The sequence below is a fragment of the Stegostoma tigrinum genome, chromosome 9, assembly GCF_030684315.1.
Source record: "Stegostoma tigrinum isolate sSteTig4 chromosome 9, sSteTig4.hap1, whole genome shotgun sequence".
Classification (NCBI taxonomy): Eukaryota; Metazoa; Chordata; class Chondrichthyes; order Orectolobiformes; family Stegostomatidae; genus Stegostoma; species Stegostoma tigrinum.
The window spans coordinates 78,334,545-78,352,525 of record NC_081362.1 but is presented as its reverse complement, the minus strand read 5'-3'; the positions used below and the strand labels follow the sequence as shown (position 1 = coordinate 78,352,525).

The 17,981-nt window shown below is 42.3% G+C and overlaps 1 protein-coding gene across 1 annotated transcript in view; it reads left to right on the top strand.

Annotated features, from left to right (window-relative positions):
* Positions 1 to 17,981, top strand: part of ryr2a (ryanodine receptor 2a (cardiac)) — a 684,685-nt gene that overhangs the window by 345,630 nt on the left and 321,074 nt on the right. The window contains exon 24 of the mRNA XM_048535805.2: positions 12,095 to 12,254. Coding sequence (XP_048391762.2) covers positions 12,095 to 12,254 — 160 coding nt within the window. The remainder of the gene's footprint in view (positions 1 to 12,094; positions 12,255 to 17,981) is intronic.

The window sequence follows — 17,981 nt, the reverse complement described above, 5'->3', positions numbered from 1 at the left end:
TGCAGGGTTCCCAGGCGGAATATGAGTTGCTGTTCCTGCAACCTTCGGGTGGCATCATTGTGGCAGTGCAGGAGGCCCATGATGGACATGTCATCTAGAGAATGGGAGGGTGAGTGGAAATGGTTTGCGACTGGGAGGTGCAGTTGTTTGTTGCGAACTGAGCGGAGGTGTTCTGCAAAACGGTCCCCAAGCCTCCGCTTGGTTTCCCCAATGTAGAGGAAGCCGCACCGGGTACAGTGGATGCAGTATACCACATTGGCAGATGTGCAGGTGAACCTCTGCTTAATGTGGAATGTCATCTTGGGGCCTGGGATAGGGGTGAGGGAGGAGGTGTGGGGACAAGTGTAGCATTTCCTGCGGTTGCAGGGGAAGGTGCCGGGTGTGGTGGGGTTGGAGGGCAGTGTGGAGCGAACAAGGGAGTCACGGAGAGAGTGGTCTCTCCGGAAAGCAGACGGGGGAGGGGATGGAAAATTGTCTTGGGTGGTGGGGTCGGATTACATTTCAGGTCCAGTGATCCTTCCTCAGAACTTAGGGTGATAGATTTCCTTCCCTAAAGGACATGAATGAAGCAGATGAATTTTTACAACAATTGATTATAGTCTATTGGTCACTATTACTGAGTCTAACTTTTAAATTTCAAAACATTTAAAGTCTACCAGCTACCATAGTAGGAGGTTCTTGTATAATAGTGGTAGTGTCCCTACTTCTGGACCAAGAGACCTGGGTTTATGTCCCACCTGTGCTAGTGGTGTATAATAACATCTCTGAACAGGTTGTTTAATAAAAAAAAATGCAGCTACCACGGTGAGATTCTAACAAAGTGCATACATTCACAGGCCTTCCCCAGGAACATAAACATGAATTTTGATGCTAAATATTGTGAGGTATCAGACAGCCAACCTGGTTTGGTCAAACAGAAATGCTTGAAGGAATGACTGGGAGTCTTTCAAATCAAATCACAATGATTGGTAAAACTATTTTAATGATGATGGCTTAGGGATAAAACCTGACCAAGACATGAGGTGAACACTTCTGCTTTTCATCAAGCTAATGCCATTGGATCTTCTGAGAGGCCAGATGGGACTTGTTTAATGTCTCAACAGAAAGAAGATGATGTAGCACTCCTTTTGAACTACTTTGACGTGTAGATCTTTTCCATTTATATTAATTCTCTAGATTGTGTATTCAAGTTCCTGGGATGGGAATTATACACATGATGCAGACTGTTAGCATTGAAAGGTTAAAGGTAAAGAGGCCTTCTACCTGAAACTGGCTAGTACTCTATATAGTTACATCAAGGTCTCTATTTTGAGTCTGTGGTGCTCCATCAGTGTTTTGATTTGTTAAGAATAAGAAGGACAGTGAAGAATAAACGGTCTACAAGAAATGAACATAAAACATATGAGGGATCTTACAGAAGTGCCGTCAGGATTGCGATTGTGAAAAGAGCAGGGGATTTTAGGATGTGCTTCAGTCAGAACTTGCACAACAAACAATAGGTTAGCTCTGGACAGTAATTTCCAATAGATTCCAGTTAGGAGCATACAAAATAGAAGCAGAAGTAGACTATTCAGCATCTCAATAGATCAAGTCTGAACTGTTTGCTTTTGAATTCCATATTCCAATCGATATCTGATAACCTCATTTCCCTGCCTGAAAAGGATTCATCGAGTTGTGTCCAGTTGTGTATTCACTACCTTGTCAAGTCCATTCAGAATTTTATAGACTACAATCAAATTGCCCCTCGCACTTCCAAACTCCAAATCTAACCCGTCCAATCTTTCCTTCTATGACAATCTGCTTATTCCAGGAAATTTTCTGCCTGTCCTTGACAAAAGCAAGCCTATTTTATCTTAATAACAAGGCACCTGGGAGTTCTCAGATAAAAACAAAGTAGTACAGATGTCGAAAGTCCGTAGTAAAAAATAAAGTTTGTCCTTTCTTTCCCGGACAGCAAGGAGCAGAACTACTGGAGAGGACTCCAGAAAGCTTGGGGTTACCTTCTTCTTGGTCTGTGACATTTCCATAGGGGAGTGGGCAGGTAAGCCCTGCAATGTTCCTGGTTTACAGTGAGTGCAGGGCTGGCCAGGAGGCTTAAGATATGAAGCCCAAACCTTCAACCCAGGAGGGCCCAACAGGGGCATGAAGTTGCTGCTTGTTGTGGCAGCTTCCTCCTCAGAAAGTGACGTTTAACTGCTCCACTGATTTCTTCCTTTCTCAAGATGACTCCTTGTTTGTTGAATCAGGTTGTGGAAGGTGCAGCAAACTGTGTGATGCCTGCATCTGATCCTCTGTCACAGACGTACTGCATTGCACTGTCTGACTGGTACAGGCAGTGCCTGAATCTCAGTGTCACGGGAACTGTGGTCTACAATGACCCTTGTGGAAACACATGAAATGTTGCTTCTCTCCTTGGCATCATCTGAGAATTCATGATAGGCATCATCAGACATATTTTAATGGGTAGCCCTTGTCACTAAACAATCACCCTTGGTATGTTTTGAGGATGTTGTTCAGCTGTTGAGGTCACACATGAACTGCCCCTTCAGTGAGTAGAACCTTTCCCCATTTGTGAACATGGCTAGTTGTGGATAAGGTTTTCTGGCTATGTGGGTACAGTTAATAGCACCCTACCCTGCCTCCCAGCATCCTTTTGGGAAGCTGATAAATCGGTGGGCTTCAATGAAGACATCATCAATGACTTCCTGGATACATTCATCAGCAGATGCCTATGAGATTGCTAAGAGATCCCCAGTGGCTCCCTAGCATGATCAACTCACATCAAATTGATGGCCACTGTCTTCTTCAGTGCTAGTAGGATCTGCAGATGCTGGAGAATCTGAGATAACAAGGTGTAGAGCTGGATGAACACAGCGGGCCAAGCAGCATCAGAGGAGCAGGAAAGCTGACATTTCCGGCCTAGACCCTTCTTCAGAAATGGGGGAGGGGAAAGGGATTCTGAAATAAATAGGGAGAGAGGGGGAGGCGGGTAGAAGATGGATACAGAAGAAGATAGGTGGAGAGGGGACAGACAGGTCAAAGAGGCGGGGATGGAGCCAGTAAAGGTGAGTGTAGATGGGGAGTTAGGGAGGAGATAGGTGAGTCCAGGGAGGATAGATAGGTCAAGGGGGTGGGATGAAGCTAGTAGGTAGGAGATAGGGGTGGGGCTTGAGGTGGGTGGAGGAGATAGGTGGGAGGAAGGACAGGTCAGTGACGCGGGGACAAGCTGGGCTGGTTTTGGGATGCAGTAGGGGAGGGGAGATTTTGAAGCTTGTGAAATCCACATTGATACCATTGGGCTGCAGCATTCCCAAGTGAAATATGAGGTGCTGTTCCTGCAACCTTCGGGTGGCATCGTTGTGGCACTGCAGGAGGCCCAGGATGGACATTTGGGTATCTGAATCATTGAGTCTCTTGAATGAAAAGTTAAATTGGAAGACAAACTGAATTCCAGTGAGTTGTGGATTTAGTATGTTGCAAACATATGCAGACAGTGCTCTCGCCATCTGCTGTTGATATTCTCAAACCAGCAGCTGAGGGTGGCCATGGGGGGAGGAACATGATCTCTGAAGTTCATCTCAATTGCAAGAATGTGATTTTTTTGCCTCTTGCTCAATTAAGTTCAGCGCCCCGTCATCCTTCACACCACCTCTGGGACCAAACATTCCATTAACTATCTTGCCAATATCCAATCCAGTCATTCGGTGAAAATATAATTTGTTTGTATCTACTTTGGCCCACTTTTTTATACTGTTGTCAAATCACTTCCATAATTCCTTTGCAGAAATGAAAATAGTGCAATCAGGAATGGGCAAGAAATTAGTTTAAACTAGGTTTCAGGCTGGTAGAGGTTCACCTTGAATTGGGACAGTGATCTTAGTAAATGCTCCCTGGGCTGGAGAGTCTGAGCTATGAATAAATATTGGAGGGGCTGGACTTGTTTTCTGTGGAGCAGTGAAGGTTGAGAGGCATATATAAAATTATGAGAGGCATGGACCTGCTGGCTAGGAAGGCAATTTTTCTATTAGTGAGGGGTCAATAATCAGGGGCGTAGATGTACGGTAAGAGGCAGAAGGCTAGGAAGAGAGTTGAGGAGAATTCTTTCCACTTAGACGTTGGTAGGAGTCTGGAATTCACTATTTGAAAGGGCGATTGAGTCAGAATCTCTTATAACACTTCAGCGGTACCTGGAGAGAGATAGTAGGAACTGCCAATGCCGGAGAATCTGGGATAACAAGGTGTAGAGCTGGATGAACACAGCAGGCCAAGCAGCATCAGAGGAGCAGGAAGGCTGATGTTTTGGGCCGAGACCCTTCTTCTGAAAATTTTCTGAAGGGTCTTGACCCAAAACGTCATCCTTCCTGCTCCTCTGATGCTGCTTGGCCTGCTGTGTTCATCCAGCTCTACACCTTGATATCTCAGCTGTACTTGGATGTTCACTTGTGTTGCACAGTTTCCAGGTTTGTGGGGCAAAAGGTACAAAATGGGATTAGTGTAGTCAGGTCTTTTTTGATTGGTGTGTATACAATGGGCTGAATAGCCTCCTTCTGTGCTGTAAACATCTATGAGTCTGTGAGTTAATTTGCTTCTCAGTTTGTGGGGAACTGTGATCTATCAAGTCGCCTTCTGTTGCCAATGTCAGCAAGCCTAAAACAGATCCCCATGAGATTTGTTTCTGTCTCCCCTCTTTATGACTGAGCAGCAAATGAAAACAATCACACTTGGAGTGAAATTCTTTTAAAAGGGCTAAGGGGAAAGTAAATCTTCAAAGGGCAAAACCATTGAATGCCGAATTCCAAGAATTGCGAACTGCTCCAGGATTTGAACTTTCTTAAATGTCGTACCTTCTCTCATTCTTCTAAAGGTTACAATTTAATAACTCACAACTCGTATTTGCGAAATCATATGCACTTGCTCTAGATCTGTCACTATTGCAATCATTCAATACTAATTGCATTCATATACAAGAGTTGTCAAAAAGTGACTTTCATTTTCTAAGACATTCCTGGTGTGCTGGGTTTTAAGATAGCTTTTTGCCATTGGAATTGTTTTTCAAAAAGTTGCAACAAATCATGATCAATGGAAGTGACATTTTGCCTGTGCTTTTTGCTATCGAAAATCATGCAGATGACCTATGTGAGATGGCCAAATCACTAATGAGTCGTGACAGGGGACACAAAGTACAGATTGATCAAATAACCATCTCATTGGAGTATTTTAGCATGGAGCTGATGATAATTCACCTCTCTTTACGTTGCCGCGCTTTTACTTTTTGTTTTATTTGCTCTACGGTGGATTATGGCGTCACTGATAAGATCAGTGTTTATTGCCCAACCCTAATTGCCCTTAAACTGAATGGCTTACTAGGCCATTTCAAAAGTCTGTTTAGAACCAACGGTTTGGTTAGACCAACTAAGAATGGCAGAATGTCTTGCCTGAAGATCATTAGTGAACCAGAAGGATTTTTATGGCAATAGATAATTACTTTATGATCATCATTACTGAGACAGGCCTTAAATTCCAGATTAGTAATTGAATTTAAATTCTGCCAACTGCCATTAATGCAATTCGAGCCCATTTGCCAGAGCATTAGCCTGGGGCTCTGGATTACTAGTGCAATAGATGTTATCACTTTAACACCGTCTCCCTCAAATCTGGTTCCTGTTTTTCTGCCTGTAACATTACAAGTAAATCAAAGCAGCAGCTGATAAAGCTCATGTTTAGTCAGTAGTTGGTTGAATGGGAATAGTAAATTTATTATTGTTTTGTGGCTTTTCTGTTGAAGCCCCGTCAAATAGTTTCTACTATTTTAAATGAACAAAATAAACAAAATTAGGTCAAACAACCGGAAGAGAAACTAAAATAAAACTCAGATGAAATCAGACTTATTGACTTGAATTTAAAATAGAATTTTGGATGTGTTAATGCATTTCAGCTCCTGTGGTGTCCGCCAGTCTTGGAAGGCTGGAAGCATACCAGCAAACACCGGATGCTGCATCTTCAAGGACATCAGGCGCTTAAACCTTTTCTCAGGTTGCATCTAACTCACATGTTGTGTTATTATTTCATCAACTGTCCCGTCCACTGATAATATTAAAGTTTGTTCTGGGCAGTCCACTAAACATCTTAAACAGTCAATTACAAAGATATCACTTACGATGCATTAAGGGCACCGGCTACTTAAGACAGCTCAATAAGACTAATTATACATACCTCTCTAATTCAAGTGTGATTGAACGCTTTTAACTGTTTGCTGAGCACTGTCCTTTATTTTCTCTGGCTTCCAGCTGCTGATGCCCATAGCTGTTAACTGTATGAACAGCTGATGGGAGACTTAGGAAAAGTCAGTCAATTATTTACTACATACAGATAAGAATGTGAATGACCTGCTCAATTTCATATTTTTAACGTAGTAAGACATCCGAAGTTACTTAAAAGACGTATCAGCAAATAGAATTTGACACATATATCAAGACAAGTTGGTGAAATCGTGTAAAAACGGAAAGAATTCCTTTTCTTGCTATTTTTCCTGAAACCCTTTCTCTTCTCTCAGGGAGACCGTTTTTCCTAGGATGGTGACGGCGAGCACGAGGGGGCATAGCTTTAAATTGAGGGGTGACAGATATAGGACAGATGTCAGAGGTTTTTTCTTTACTCAGAGAGTAGTAAGGGTATGGAACGCTTTGCCTGCAACGGTAGTAGATTCACCAACTTTAAGTACATTTAAGTCGTCATTGGATAAGCATATGGACATACATGGAATAGTGTAGGTTAGATGGGCTTCAGATTGGTATGACAGGTTGGCACAACATCGAGGGCCAAAGGGCCTGTACTGTGCTGTAATATTCTAAGTTCTATGCTCTATGTTCTCTCCTTGCTGCAAGGTCTACTTCCAACTGTACTCTCTCTCTCTCCTCTTTCGCTTTTTCCTCTCTCTTTTTTCTCTTTCTCTCCTGTGTTTCCTACTTGTTATATCAAAATTCTAATTCCTGTTCCTCCAATTTTAACATTTCTCCTGCTGCTGTATCCATTTCATCATTTTCAATTTCCACCTGTAAACCATTGATCACCTTTTTTTAACATTTTGAGTGTTTTAACTTTTGGGTGGTGTTCTAATCCTAGGTGTCTTGCTAAACAGTTTACGTGTTAGAAGGTCAGAGCTTTTATGTCCTTAAAAGTAACTACCCCTAACTCTGAAAAATACTGTGCTAGCATTGACAACCCTGCAATGCAGTAGTGTAAACACAAGAAAGCCTTTTGCAGATCTTTCAAATAATTGTCACTTTGAACCCAATGCGCCCCCTTCAATTCTTTTGTTTTGTCTGTGGGTTCAAATCGCAGCCACATATTCCCCAATTTGCCGTGACTCAACCCAAGTGAAGTTATTCAAGTTATTATGGTTCCAGGTGCAATATATCAATTTGTTAAGCTCCCAGGTGAGGAGGGATGAACTGGCTCCACTTCTTTGTTCATCTGTCCCCTTGGTTCATTGAAACAAGGTTACTTTACAAATGGTTTGTTCCTTTTCTCCTAGACCACAATGCATTTATGCTTTGAAAGGAACCAATTTAACCAAACTTCCTTGAGTTAAGAATAGTGAGTTCTCCTAGTTACTACATGCAAGAAAATTTAATGCAACACACGTGCATACAAATTAGGAATCAGAAGTGATGAATGAGAAGCATTCTAATGAGGAAATATACTTAAGGAAGACTCCAACACTGGAACTATCTGCATTAGAACAATGCAAAATGTGAAACAACATAATGGGTGTTTAAAAGTATGAAAGCTTGGAAACAAGGTGGGTGCAGAATGAGTCAGAAAAAAAGATGAAAGTTATAAGATGTATAGATCAGTTATTGTGAGTTATCTGTAAAGCATATATAATGAAACATTAATACTTGAGCAGATGATTTCAAGATGCTTTGCTTTGCAGGTTGCTTGAATTTTTTTTGATTTGTTTCCTTTTGAATGGCTTGAAGGTTAGCTGGCATCTAGCATTCAGAGTAAGAGAGTTCTTAACCTGCCGCTCAGGGGTGACTAGTGGCTGGATCTTCAGTTGTGACCTTTATAGCCATTTGAGCACTTGAGCCCAGGCCAGTACAGAAGAGTGCCTAACCAACTGGCACAGACAATGTCCTCGATCAGCACACTCAGACCAGGGTTGAAGCGTTTTTTAACATCTTCTTGTGTAATTTTGAAAGGGAAAGACTTAACAGATGTCACTTGGCAAGAGTGATACCTTTTCTCCCGTCATGTTCATAGTCTGAGATAAATTAAAATTCAGCTTGTCGTATAGTTTCTGCCTCTTACTTCTGTGCCTTTGAAGCCTCCTGACACCTCATTATGTGCAACATTCCAGGCTTTCTCTCTCTCAAGACCGTTCCTAAACTTGTATGCACAGTCACTTTGGCTGTATCAGTCCTCTTTTAAAAGACGCTTATTGGAATTAAAGGTGATCTGGGGTTAGGATCCATTGTCATGACAGTAAGACTACCACAAATGCTCTGCTAGCATCTCACTATTCAATTAAAACATAGTGAGTTCAGACTTGTAAGATTACGCAGCAATATAAATAAAACTATAGTGTATCATGAAGAAGCTGGTATAAATGGTAAATAATAGGTGAACAACTTAGTCATCATACATTGGTCATCATGAATGTAAGATTGACTTGAGCAACTATGTTCAGGGATGTGTAGATTATAGATGTGATTTATAATTGGAGAGGGATCTGGGTGTGATGCTCTGAGGGTTGGTGTGGACTTATTAGGCCAAAGGGCTTGTTTCCACACTGTAGGGATTTGAAGAAGATTCTAAGTTATTTTCCCCCTACTTCTCAATTTTATCCAATTGTAAATATGAATGCCATAAATATATATGAGGACATTGGAAATAAAGAGCAAATGGATCAGTTTTGGAGAAGCAAAGCTGTGTTAACACCGAATTGTGTCACACATACTTTATGGCTTTTGCCCAAAGTTGTAAAGTAGAACTCAGAGACAGTAATGGTTGCTTTACAAAGCAGTTCCTTGGTATAAGGAACAAGAACAAAAATTGCTGGCAAAACTCAACAGGTCTGGCAACATCTGTGGGGAGAAAATCATCAGTTCCAATAAAAAGTCACTGGATTCAAAATGTGAACTCTGCTCTCTGTCTGCAGATAAGATACAGAAGCAAATAGGCCATTTGGTTTGTCAGATCTGCTCCACCTTTCGATCGTAGCTGATATTTTTCTCAACCCCATTCTCCTGCCTTCTCCCCATAACCTTGATCTCCTTATCAATCAGGAACCCTATCCATTTCTGTGGTAAATATGCTCAATGACATGGCCTTCATATCCTTCTGTGGCAATAAGTTCCACAGATTAACTACCCTCTGACTGAAGAAATTCCTTCTCATCTCAATCCAAAGGATTGTCTATTCATTCTGAGGCTGTTCCCTTGGGTCCTAGTTCTCCTACTATTGGAAATATCTTCTCCATATCCATTGTATACAGACCTCTGAGCATTCTGTAAATCTCTATCACATCCCTCCTTGCCCTTCAAAACTCCCATCAACGGACCCAGTGTCCTCAACCACTCCTCATATGACAAACCATTCATCCCCAGGATTATTCTTGTAAATCTCCACTGTACCCCCTGCAACGCTAGCACATCCTTCCTTTCAAATGGGGCCAAAAATTTTATGTTCCAAATGCCGCCTGAGCCGAGCCTAATACACCCTGAGCAGTACATCTATGCTCTTGTATTCTGGCCGTCTTGAAATTAATGCTAACATTACATTTGCCTTCCTTTATGCCAACTGAACCTGCATGTTAACCTTTAGAGAATCCTGAACCAGTAGTCCCAAGTTTCTTTGTGCTTCAGATTTCTGAAGCCTTTCCTCATTTAGAAAATATTCTGTGCCTCTATTCTTACTACCAAAGTGCATAACCTCACACTTTCCCACATGGAGTTCCATCTGCTGCTTCTTTGCCTGCTCACCTAGCCTGACCAAGTCCTTTTGCAACCTCTCCATTTCCTGAACACTACCTGTCTCTTCACCCATCTTAGTGAAATCTGCAAAATTCACAACAATGTCTTCACCAGATCATTAATGTTTAATGCAAATAGTTCTGGCTCCAACACAGGGCTGTGAGGAACTCCGCTAGTCACCCACTGCCATCTTGACAAAGATCCCATTATCCCTACTCCCTGTTTTGTGCCAGTCAGTCAAACCTATATCTCTGTCAATGCCTTGCCCCTAACTCCATGGGTTCTTGTCTTATTTAGCAGTCTCCAGTGCGGCACATCGTCAAAGGCATTCTGGAAATCCAAATAACCACATCCACTGACTCTCCTCTGTCTAAATTGTTCATTACCACCTCAAAGCATTCTAATTATTTTGTCAGGCATGACCTCTTGATGAAACTGTGTTGACTCAGCCTGACTCAATAGTTTTACCATTACATCTGATTCCATCTCCTCCCTCTCAAACTACAGGGTGAATTCTATCATATTATGGTTGCTGATTCTTAGGGATTCCTTCAACTTAAGCTCCCTAATCAAGTCTGTCTCATTACACATCACTAAATCCAGAATTGCCTGGTCCCTAGTGGGTACTACCACAAGCTCCGCCATAAAAGCCATCTTGTAAACATTACACAAATTCCTTTTCTTGAGATCCCTTACCAACCTCATTTTTCCAGTCCACCTGCGTATTGAAGTCCCCCAAGATTATTGTGACAGTGCCTTTCATACATAACTTTTCTATTTCTTGATTTATTTTCATTCCCACATCCTGATTGCTGCCAGGAAAACGTTCATAACTCTCACAAGGGTCTTTTTTCCTTTGTGATTCCTCAAATCTATCCACACAGATTCTACACTTCCTGAATCCATATCATTTCTTCTATCAACTTAATTTAATTTCTTACTAACAAGACAGCCCACCTCCTCTATCCGTCTGCCTTTCCTTTCGATAGGATGTGCATCTTTGAAGATTTAGTTTCCCAGCCCTGATTCCCTTGCAGCCCTGCCTCTGTGATCCCATGGTATAATTCTCACCAACTTCAATTTATGCTGCAAGTTCATTTACTTTGTTTCATATACTGTGTGCATTTAGGTACAGTGCCCTTAGTCCTGCGTTGATTGACCCCATTTCGTAGTTACCTCCTTATTTGCTGCACCTGAATTTAGATTCCTGACCCTTTCCATTCTCTGTGTTCTGAAAAGTTTAATAACCTCTGCTGACCCCTCTCCCCTTTAACTTTTTTCATAATTTTTCATGCAACTGAACCCACTCCCTACTGTTTAGTTTAAAGCCCCAAAAATGCTGCCAACCTGCTGAGTTTCTTTGGCAATTTCTGTTTTTTTTTGTTTCACATCTCCTGTGTCCACAATTTTTTTAATTATAACATTGTAATAGGGATATCATAACCTGCTGGAAACAAATCAGTTATGTCTTATGACAGAGCTGTACATTCCTGATCTTAGTTCTACAGCTGTAATTCATTCTTTTATTGTTTCTTTTACCCCAGAATACATGCCTTTAGTTAACATTTTGGGTCAAGTGATCCTTCCTCAGAACTCCTTGCCTGTCCCAGTCCTTTTGCAGCTTCCCCACATCTGAGGAACGGTCTCTCGACCCGAAATGTTAACTCTGATTTCTCTCCACAGATACTACTAGACCTGCAGAGCTTTTCCGGAAATTTTGTTTTTGTTTCTGACTTACAGCATCCAAAGTTTTATTCAGTTTTTACGTATTTTTGGCATCTTTGTTAATTATGGAGCCACAAGCTGCCTGACTCATACCTGTGATGAGGATGGGTATGTCAGGCAAAAGGCACACTTCATACAGTCTTTTGTTTTGATGTTAAGAAATACAATGTTATAAGATGGGTTGGGGGAGGAATTTTTGAGATGTAAGTTTCGCATTGTAGACCAAACATAATTGGTAGGGTAGTCTGAAAACCACAATAACTGTCAGGATTATATGAACACATTGCAAAACTGCTATCGATTTATGTTGTTGATGCTCTGATTTTCACACCGTTTAAGGTCTTAACAAAATGACAAATGAATAATGAGAAATGCTGTGTTTTCTGTTGCAGCTACCAGCTGCCAAGTGGCTACAAGCCAGCTCCGATGGACTTGAGCCACATCAAATTAACCTCAACCCAGGAGGCAATGGTGGACAAACTGGCGGAGAATGCTCACAACGTCTGGGCCAGAGATCGCATTAGGCAAGGCTGGACGTACGGCATTCAGCAGGTATGTTGTGTCCTGTCTGTGTTGCAGTGCATGTCACATCCTAAGTTATTGCAGTGCAGGACTTGCTGCTGATTAGACAGAATGGAAGCTATGAAAGTTTCAAAAGCCTTTTGCATTTTTGATGAGCTCAGCGCTAGCTGAGCAAGAGGCTGTAGCATGTTTATCCTTCTATCAGGCTGGAGAGCTGGAGCATTTGCAACACATTTATGTTAAACACTGCATTTTCTGCTGCAGAGTGTCTCAGCAGGTGGGTGGACAGGAAGTGGGTGGGCCTGGTCTACAGCAGCAGGATTTACTTGAATGTCTGGATGTGAGTTTGCTCGCTGAATTGGAAGGTTAGTTTTCAGATGTTTCGTCACCATTCTAGGTAACATCATCAGTGAGCCTCCAATGAAGCGCTGGTGTTATGTCCCGCTTTCTATTTATATATATATCTTTTTATAAATAGAAAGCGGGACATAACACCAGCACTTCATCGGAGGCTCACTGATGATGTTACCTAGAATAGTGACGAAATGTCTGAAAACTAACCTTCCAGCTCAGTGAGCAAACTCACATCCAGAAACTCAACCTGAGCTACAAATCTTCTCAAAACTTACTTGAATGTCTAACACAGTGACCATTCTCCAGGCACCATCACCTTGTTAATGGCTGAGGCTAGCAACAGCTTGTATGAGAGTGGCACAGGTGTTTGAGCCATTGAGGACTGGATGGTTCCAGCTGTCTGGGGGTGGCCTGGGAGCTGGCTGGCTGAAGAGGACTCATAAAATGGTGAGGGAAGGTCATGGGTTTAAGATGGCAGGTGTGTGCCAATCACCTTCCGATCAATTTGGAGCAAGCATACCGCTGAATTGATCAATTAAAGGCCTCTTACAGGCACCTCATGGAGTGAATCCTTGTGGCCTCCCTGCAGACAGTGAGTGGAAGTGGAGCACCCTGCTCACTGGGAAATTGAGAGGATGGAAGGACCCCCGATAAGGCATCGACCCCATCAGCAATACGCCCCTGCCTCTACCAACATTGCCTTTTCCTTTGGCCTGCAAGTCCCTACTCGACTCACCTGTCGTGAGGATGGTGTTCATCACTGTGTCCTTTCAGCTGGGTGCAGTCCTAGCAGTGCCCACGCATTCCCAGTGGTGCTGCTAAGACTGACCAGCAGGTGGGCGGCATCGTCGGAGCCAGATTTCCAATCTTTATAAAGGTAGGAGCCCTAACAGCAACTGATTTGTTGCCAGGAGGACCCAAATAGAAAACAACCATGGTGGGGTTGCCCTCACCACCCTGACTAAATACAAACCTCAGTGTGCTTTGAGCCACAAAAACACACATGTCTGTGTTTTTGATGGAAAGTTTTGTTGGAATCATGTTGGAGCCAGCACTTCAAAATTGAGTTGGTGTTTGCCGCATTGTTTAACAGATAAGCCCCCAAATTCTTGTTCTGCCAGTCAATGTGCTCCAAGTGCTCCTGAGTCAAAGAGCAGAAATCGCACAACAGAGGTACCCAGCTGTGCTGTTAGCAAGATAATCTGTCCTCCTGGCTCAATTTAAGCCATTACTAATCCTGCCATGTAACTAAAGCCTGCTAGCAACGATCCCCTATATGGACAGAACGAGGGAAAGATGGGCATAGCTTTCAGGAACTTACATGGTCACATTTCTGGGGGCAAGTTTTGTAGACAAAGACCTTGCTTATTCCCTTGACTGGAATTTGGATTAGATCTGCTAGATCTGTTACTGAGCAGTAACCTGTTACATTTGGATTCCGTTACAAATTTCCCACCTCTCTGCACTCACCTTCCACCCTCTCCCTCACCCCCAACTTCCTTAATATGTCAAAGCAAGGGTCCTGAAACTGGGCCCAAAATGTTAACTCTGATTTCTCTCCACAGAGCTGCTGGACCTGCTGAGATTTTTCCAGCTGTTTCTGTTTTTGTTCCTTAATATGTCAGTCATTCAAGAAATGTGCATCAGAGGCAGGGCATTTGATTTGAGGCACATCATGATCATTTTTAAATGGTGGATCTGTGTTAATGGGCTGAATGACCTTTGCATTGATTACTCTTTGGAAGCTCGGCACCATATATTTTGCACGTTTTGTTTCAATGCAGAGAATTTACATTGTTTGTCAGTCATAATTTTTCCTTCTGGAAGATGTTTTCGAGGTATTGGCCTCCTGTAGTATTTCACGGCTGTCAAAGGAGTACTAAAAAAATCTCCTCTCTTGCCAAGAAGGGGTTCGTGCAGAGAATTATGTGGCAGATAGTCTTTCATAATTGGTAGAGGAAAGTAATAAATTCTCACAATGATTAGGTCCTGGTATATGTGATGTGAGTTGCCGATTCAGTGCAGTAACATCTGACTGATAGAATTTGCAGCATTTATACAAGTGAACCTCCTTGCTTTAAAAGTACCATGTTTTTCTTCGATGTTAAAGTTGCAATTTTCCCACTGGTTTAATGGATAAACACAGTGCACCATACAGGATAAAGCAGGAGCTGAGATCACCAGCAGTGACCATCAGAGACTGAATGATGACGGTTCTCCTCTTGGGTAGTTCTGATCTTCTCCCTCAAGATCACAGCCCCAAGTTTTAAAAAAAAAATAATTTGGGGGGACATGGTAGTCGCTGGCTGGCCAGCATTTATTGCCCATCCATAGTTGCCCTTGAGAAAGTGGTTGTGAGGTGCATTCTTGAGCTGTTGCTGTAAGTTGATCCACAATGCCCATTGGGGGGGATTTCCATAATTTTGACCCACTGACGGGTTGAGAGCTACTTATCACGAAACAAAGTATTTCCCTGAATATCACATAAAAAAGAAAATTATACCTTGAGAAAGTAGGAACAATAAATACCATTCTGCAAATTCTTCAGCTGATTCAATAGTAATGTTTCTCCCATTATAAGGTGAGAAGTGGGGATGTTTGCTCATGATTGCATATGTTCAAAACCATTTGCAGCTCCTCAGATACTGAAGCAGTCCATGTCCAAATCCAGCAAGACCTGGTAATGTCCAGGTTTGCACTCACAATTGGCAAGTAACATTCACACTACGCAAGTGCCAGATAATGACCGTCTCTAAGAAGGGAGAATCTGACGATCTCCCCTTGACGGTCAACTCATTACTGAACACCCCCACAGTCAACATCCTTGGGGTGACCATTAAGCAGAAACTGAGCCGGACTATCTTTATAAATACAGTGGCTACAAGAGCAGGTCACAGCAGGCTAGGAATCTGCTGCAGGTAACTCACTTATTGACTTCCCAAAGAATGTCCACGTACGAGGCACAATCAAGTGTGTGATGAAATGCTCCCCACTTGCCTGAATGAATGCAGCTGCAACAATACTTAAAAACTTTGACACCACCCATGACAAGGCAGCTCACTTGATTGGCGCCACATCCATACATATCCACTCCCTTCACCATCGATGCTTAGAACAGCTTGGGACATCCTTAGGAGGCGAAGGTGGATTATACACTTGTCACATTTGGTTGAAGGTTGTTGTCATTGTTTAAGCTTTATCGTTTGCACTGCTATGCTGCATTCTGCCCATCTTTGAGGATTGGGATATTTATGGAGCCTCCTCCTCCGGTAAGTTGTTTAGTTGTCCATCACCATTCACAATTAGGTGTGGGAGAACTGAAGAGCTTAGGTCTTTTCTCTTGGCTGTGAAATAGAGTCGTAGGAATGTGAGTAGGCTATTCTACTCTTCATTGAACCAAGTTTGGCCCTTTGACCTGATGATAATAACAGACTGGAGGAAATGTAGAGGTGAGTTGGGGGTGAGAGATGAAGGTAGAAGGCTTTGTTTTTCTGTTTTCTTATCTATTGGGATTCCTCATCACCTTGTAGCTGCCTCTTGAGGGGCAGCTGGCATGACTTTACTGAGCGGTCACCCCCTCAACCAACCAACTAGGAGAAAAATGTTACCCTTTCAGGCCCTTTCTCCTGAGACAGGAGCAACAAGGTGAGAAATTTCATACTAATGGCACAGAAGGTGACCATACTTCCCTTTGAGTCCATGGCAGCTCCCGCTGCTGAGAGGTGCTCCCTAGACAATTTTGCACTGAGGTTTGAAAATTGTCATGACTACGTGCCCCTGATGCACAGTGGGAGCTGGAAGAGAAGAGTATAGGAATGGGGGAAGTGTGTTGGCCATTCACTTTAGGGCTCATGACCCCAAAATTTCAGGAACTAGCCCAGCTTTGGGAAGCCCTGCAAGAGGACAAGCCAGTAAGTCCCTTATTCCTGTTTAATCACAATGTGGAGATGCTGGTGTTGGGCTGGGGTGAACAAGGTCAGAAATCACATGACACCAAGTTATAGTCCAGCAGGGCCTCAGTCATTCTTCAGGTAACACCTGAGATCAACTGGATATTTGAATAGTGTAGAGAAACTGATAAATCCATTAAATCACATTGCTCTTCCTATCAGTTGGCAATTCCTGACATGAAGCAGTTCACTCAGCTTTGACCATGCATTGTGCAATTATAAGAACATTCTTTCTGCTTGACCACACTATATACTTAAAGAAAACGGAGAGGCAGGCTACTGTATAAGCTAGGATATAAATAGGTCAATCATGTGCATTTCTCAAAAGAGGTGATTGAGGAATATGGTAAGAAGATGAGGATTTAGCTATATCATTCAGAAAGAATGAACTATCAGTTGGACCTGTTGACCTTTTCCTAGAAGAAACCATGTTCACATGAATCATAAATGTACTTTGTGTATTCTACCACATCTGCCTTATATGGTGGACATTTTTAAATGGGATGAGCAATAAATGCAGTTCTTGGGAGTGAAAATGGAGCTGAACCTCAGACTTGGATACAAAAATTAATATGCAAGAAATGCTTTGATTAATTATGCATATTAATGCAAACTGTTGTGTTAAAGTAAAACTTCTCAAGTCCATGAAAAATGTGCAGTATTTCAATGAAATAAGTAATTTATCTGTCATAAAGAAATCATTAGGGGTCAGAATATACCTTCAAGATCATAGTTTAAAGGACTTGAAATATTAGAATAATGTATCTCACAACTTCATATGCCTATTCTCCATTAAAAATACACTCTATTTGATTAAAAACCATATTATAAGTCATCCCCTGCTGCACTGTCAACAATAGTTGAAGGGCAGTAAAGATTTATCTTGTACTGTGAGGGATTATGTTTGCATGTTATGACATATTCTATTATGTTGAGCAAAATGAGCATTAACAGTAGCTGTCTATGTGACTAGACTAATGTGGGCAAAATGGAAACTGTCCCATTTTACTCTTGCCACTACCTATGTGAGGCTGACACCAATTCCATCAATTTATGAGACAGCTTGTTCAAGTTGAACCTAGTCATAGAGTCATAGAGTTGTGCAGCACAAAACAGAGCCTTTGGTCCAACCAATGCACTCCGACCATAATCTTAAACTAAACTAGTCCCACTTGCCTACACTTGGCCCATTTCCTTTCAAACTTTTCTTGTCCATCCAAATATATTTTAAGCATTGCAACTGTACCAAGTCCACAATTTGTGTTTATTTTGGGGGGGCACCACAGTAACTCATTGGTTAGTACACCTGCCTTACAGAGCCAGGGATCCGGGTTCAATTCCAGCATCAGGCGACTGTCGGTGTGGAATTTGCACATTCTCCCTGTATCAGCATGGGTTTCCTCCAGGTGCTCCGGTTTCTTCCCACAATCCAAAGATGTGCAGTTTAGGCAGA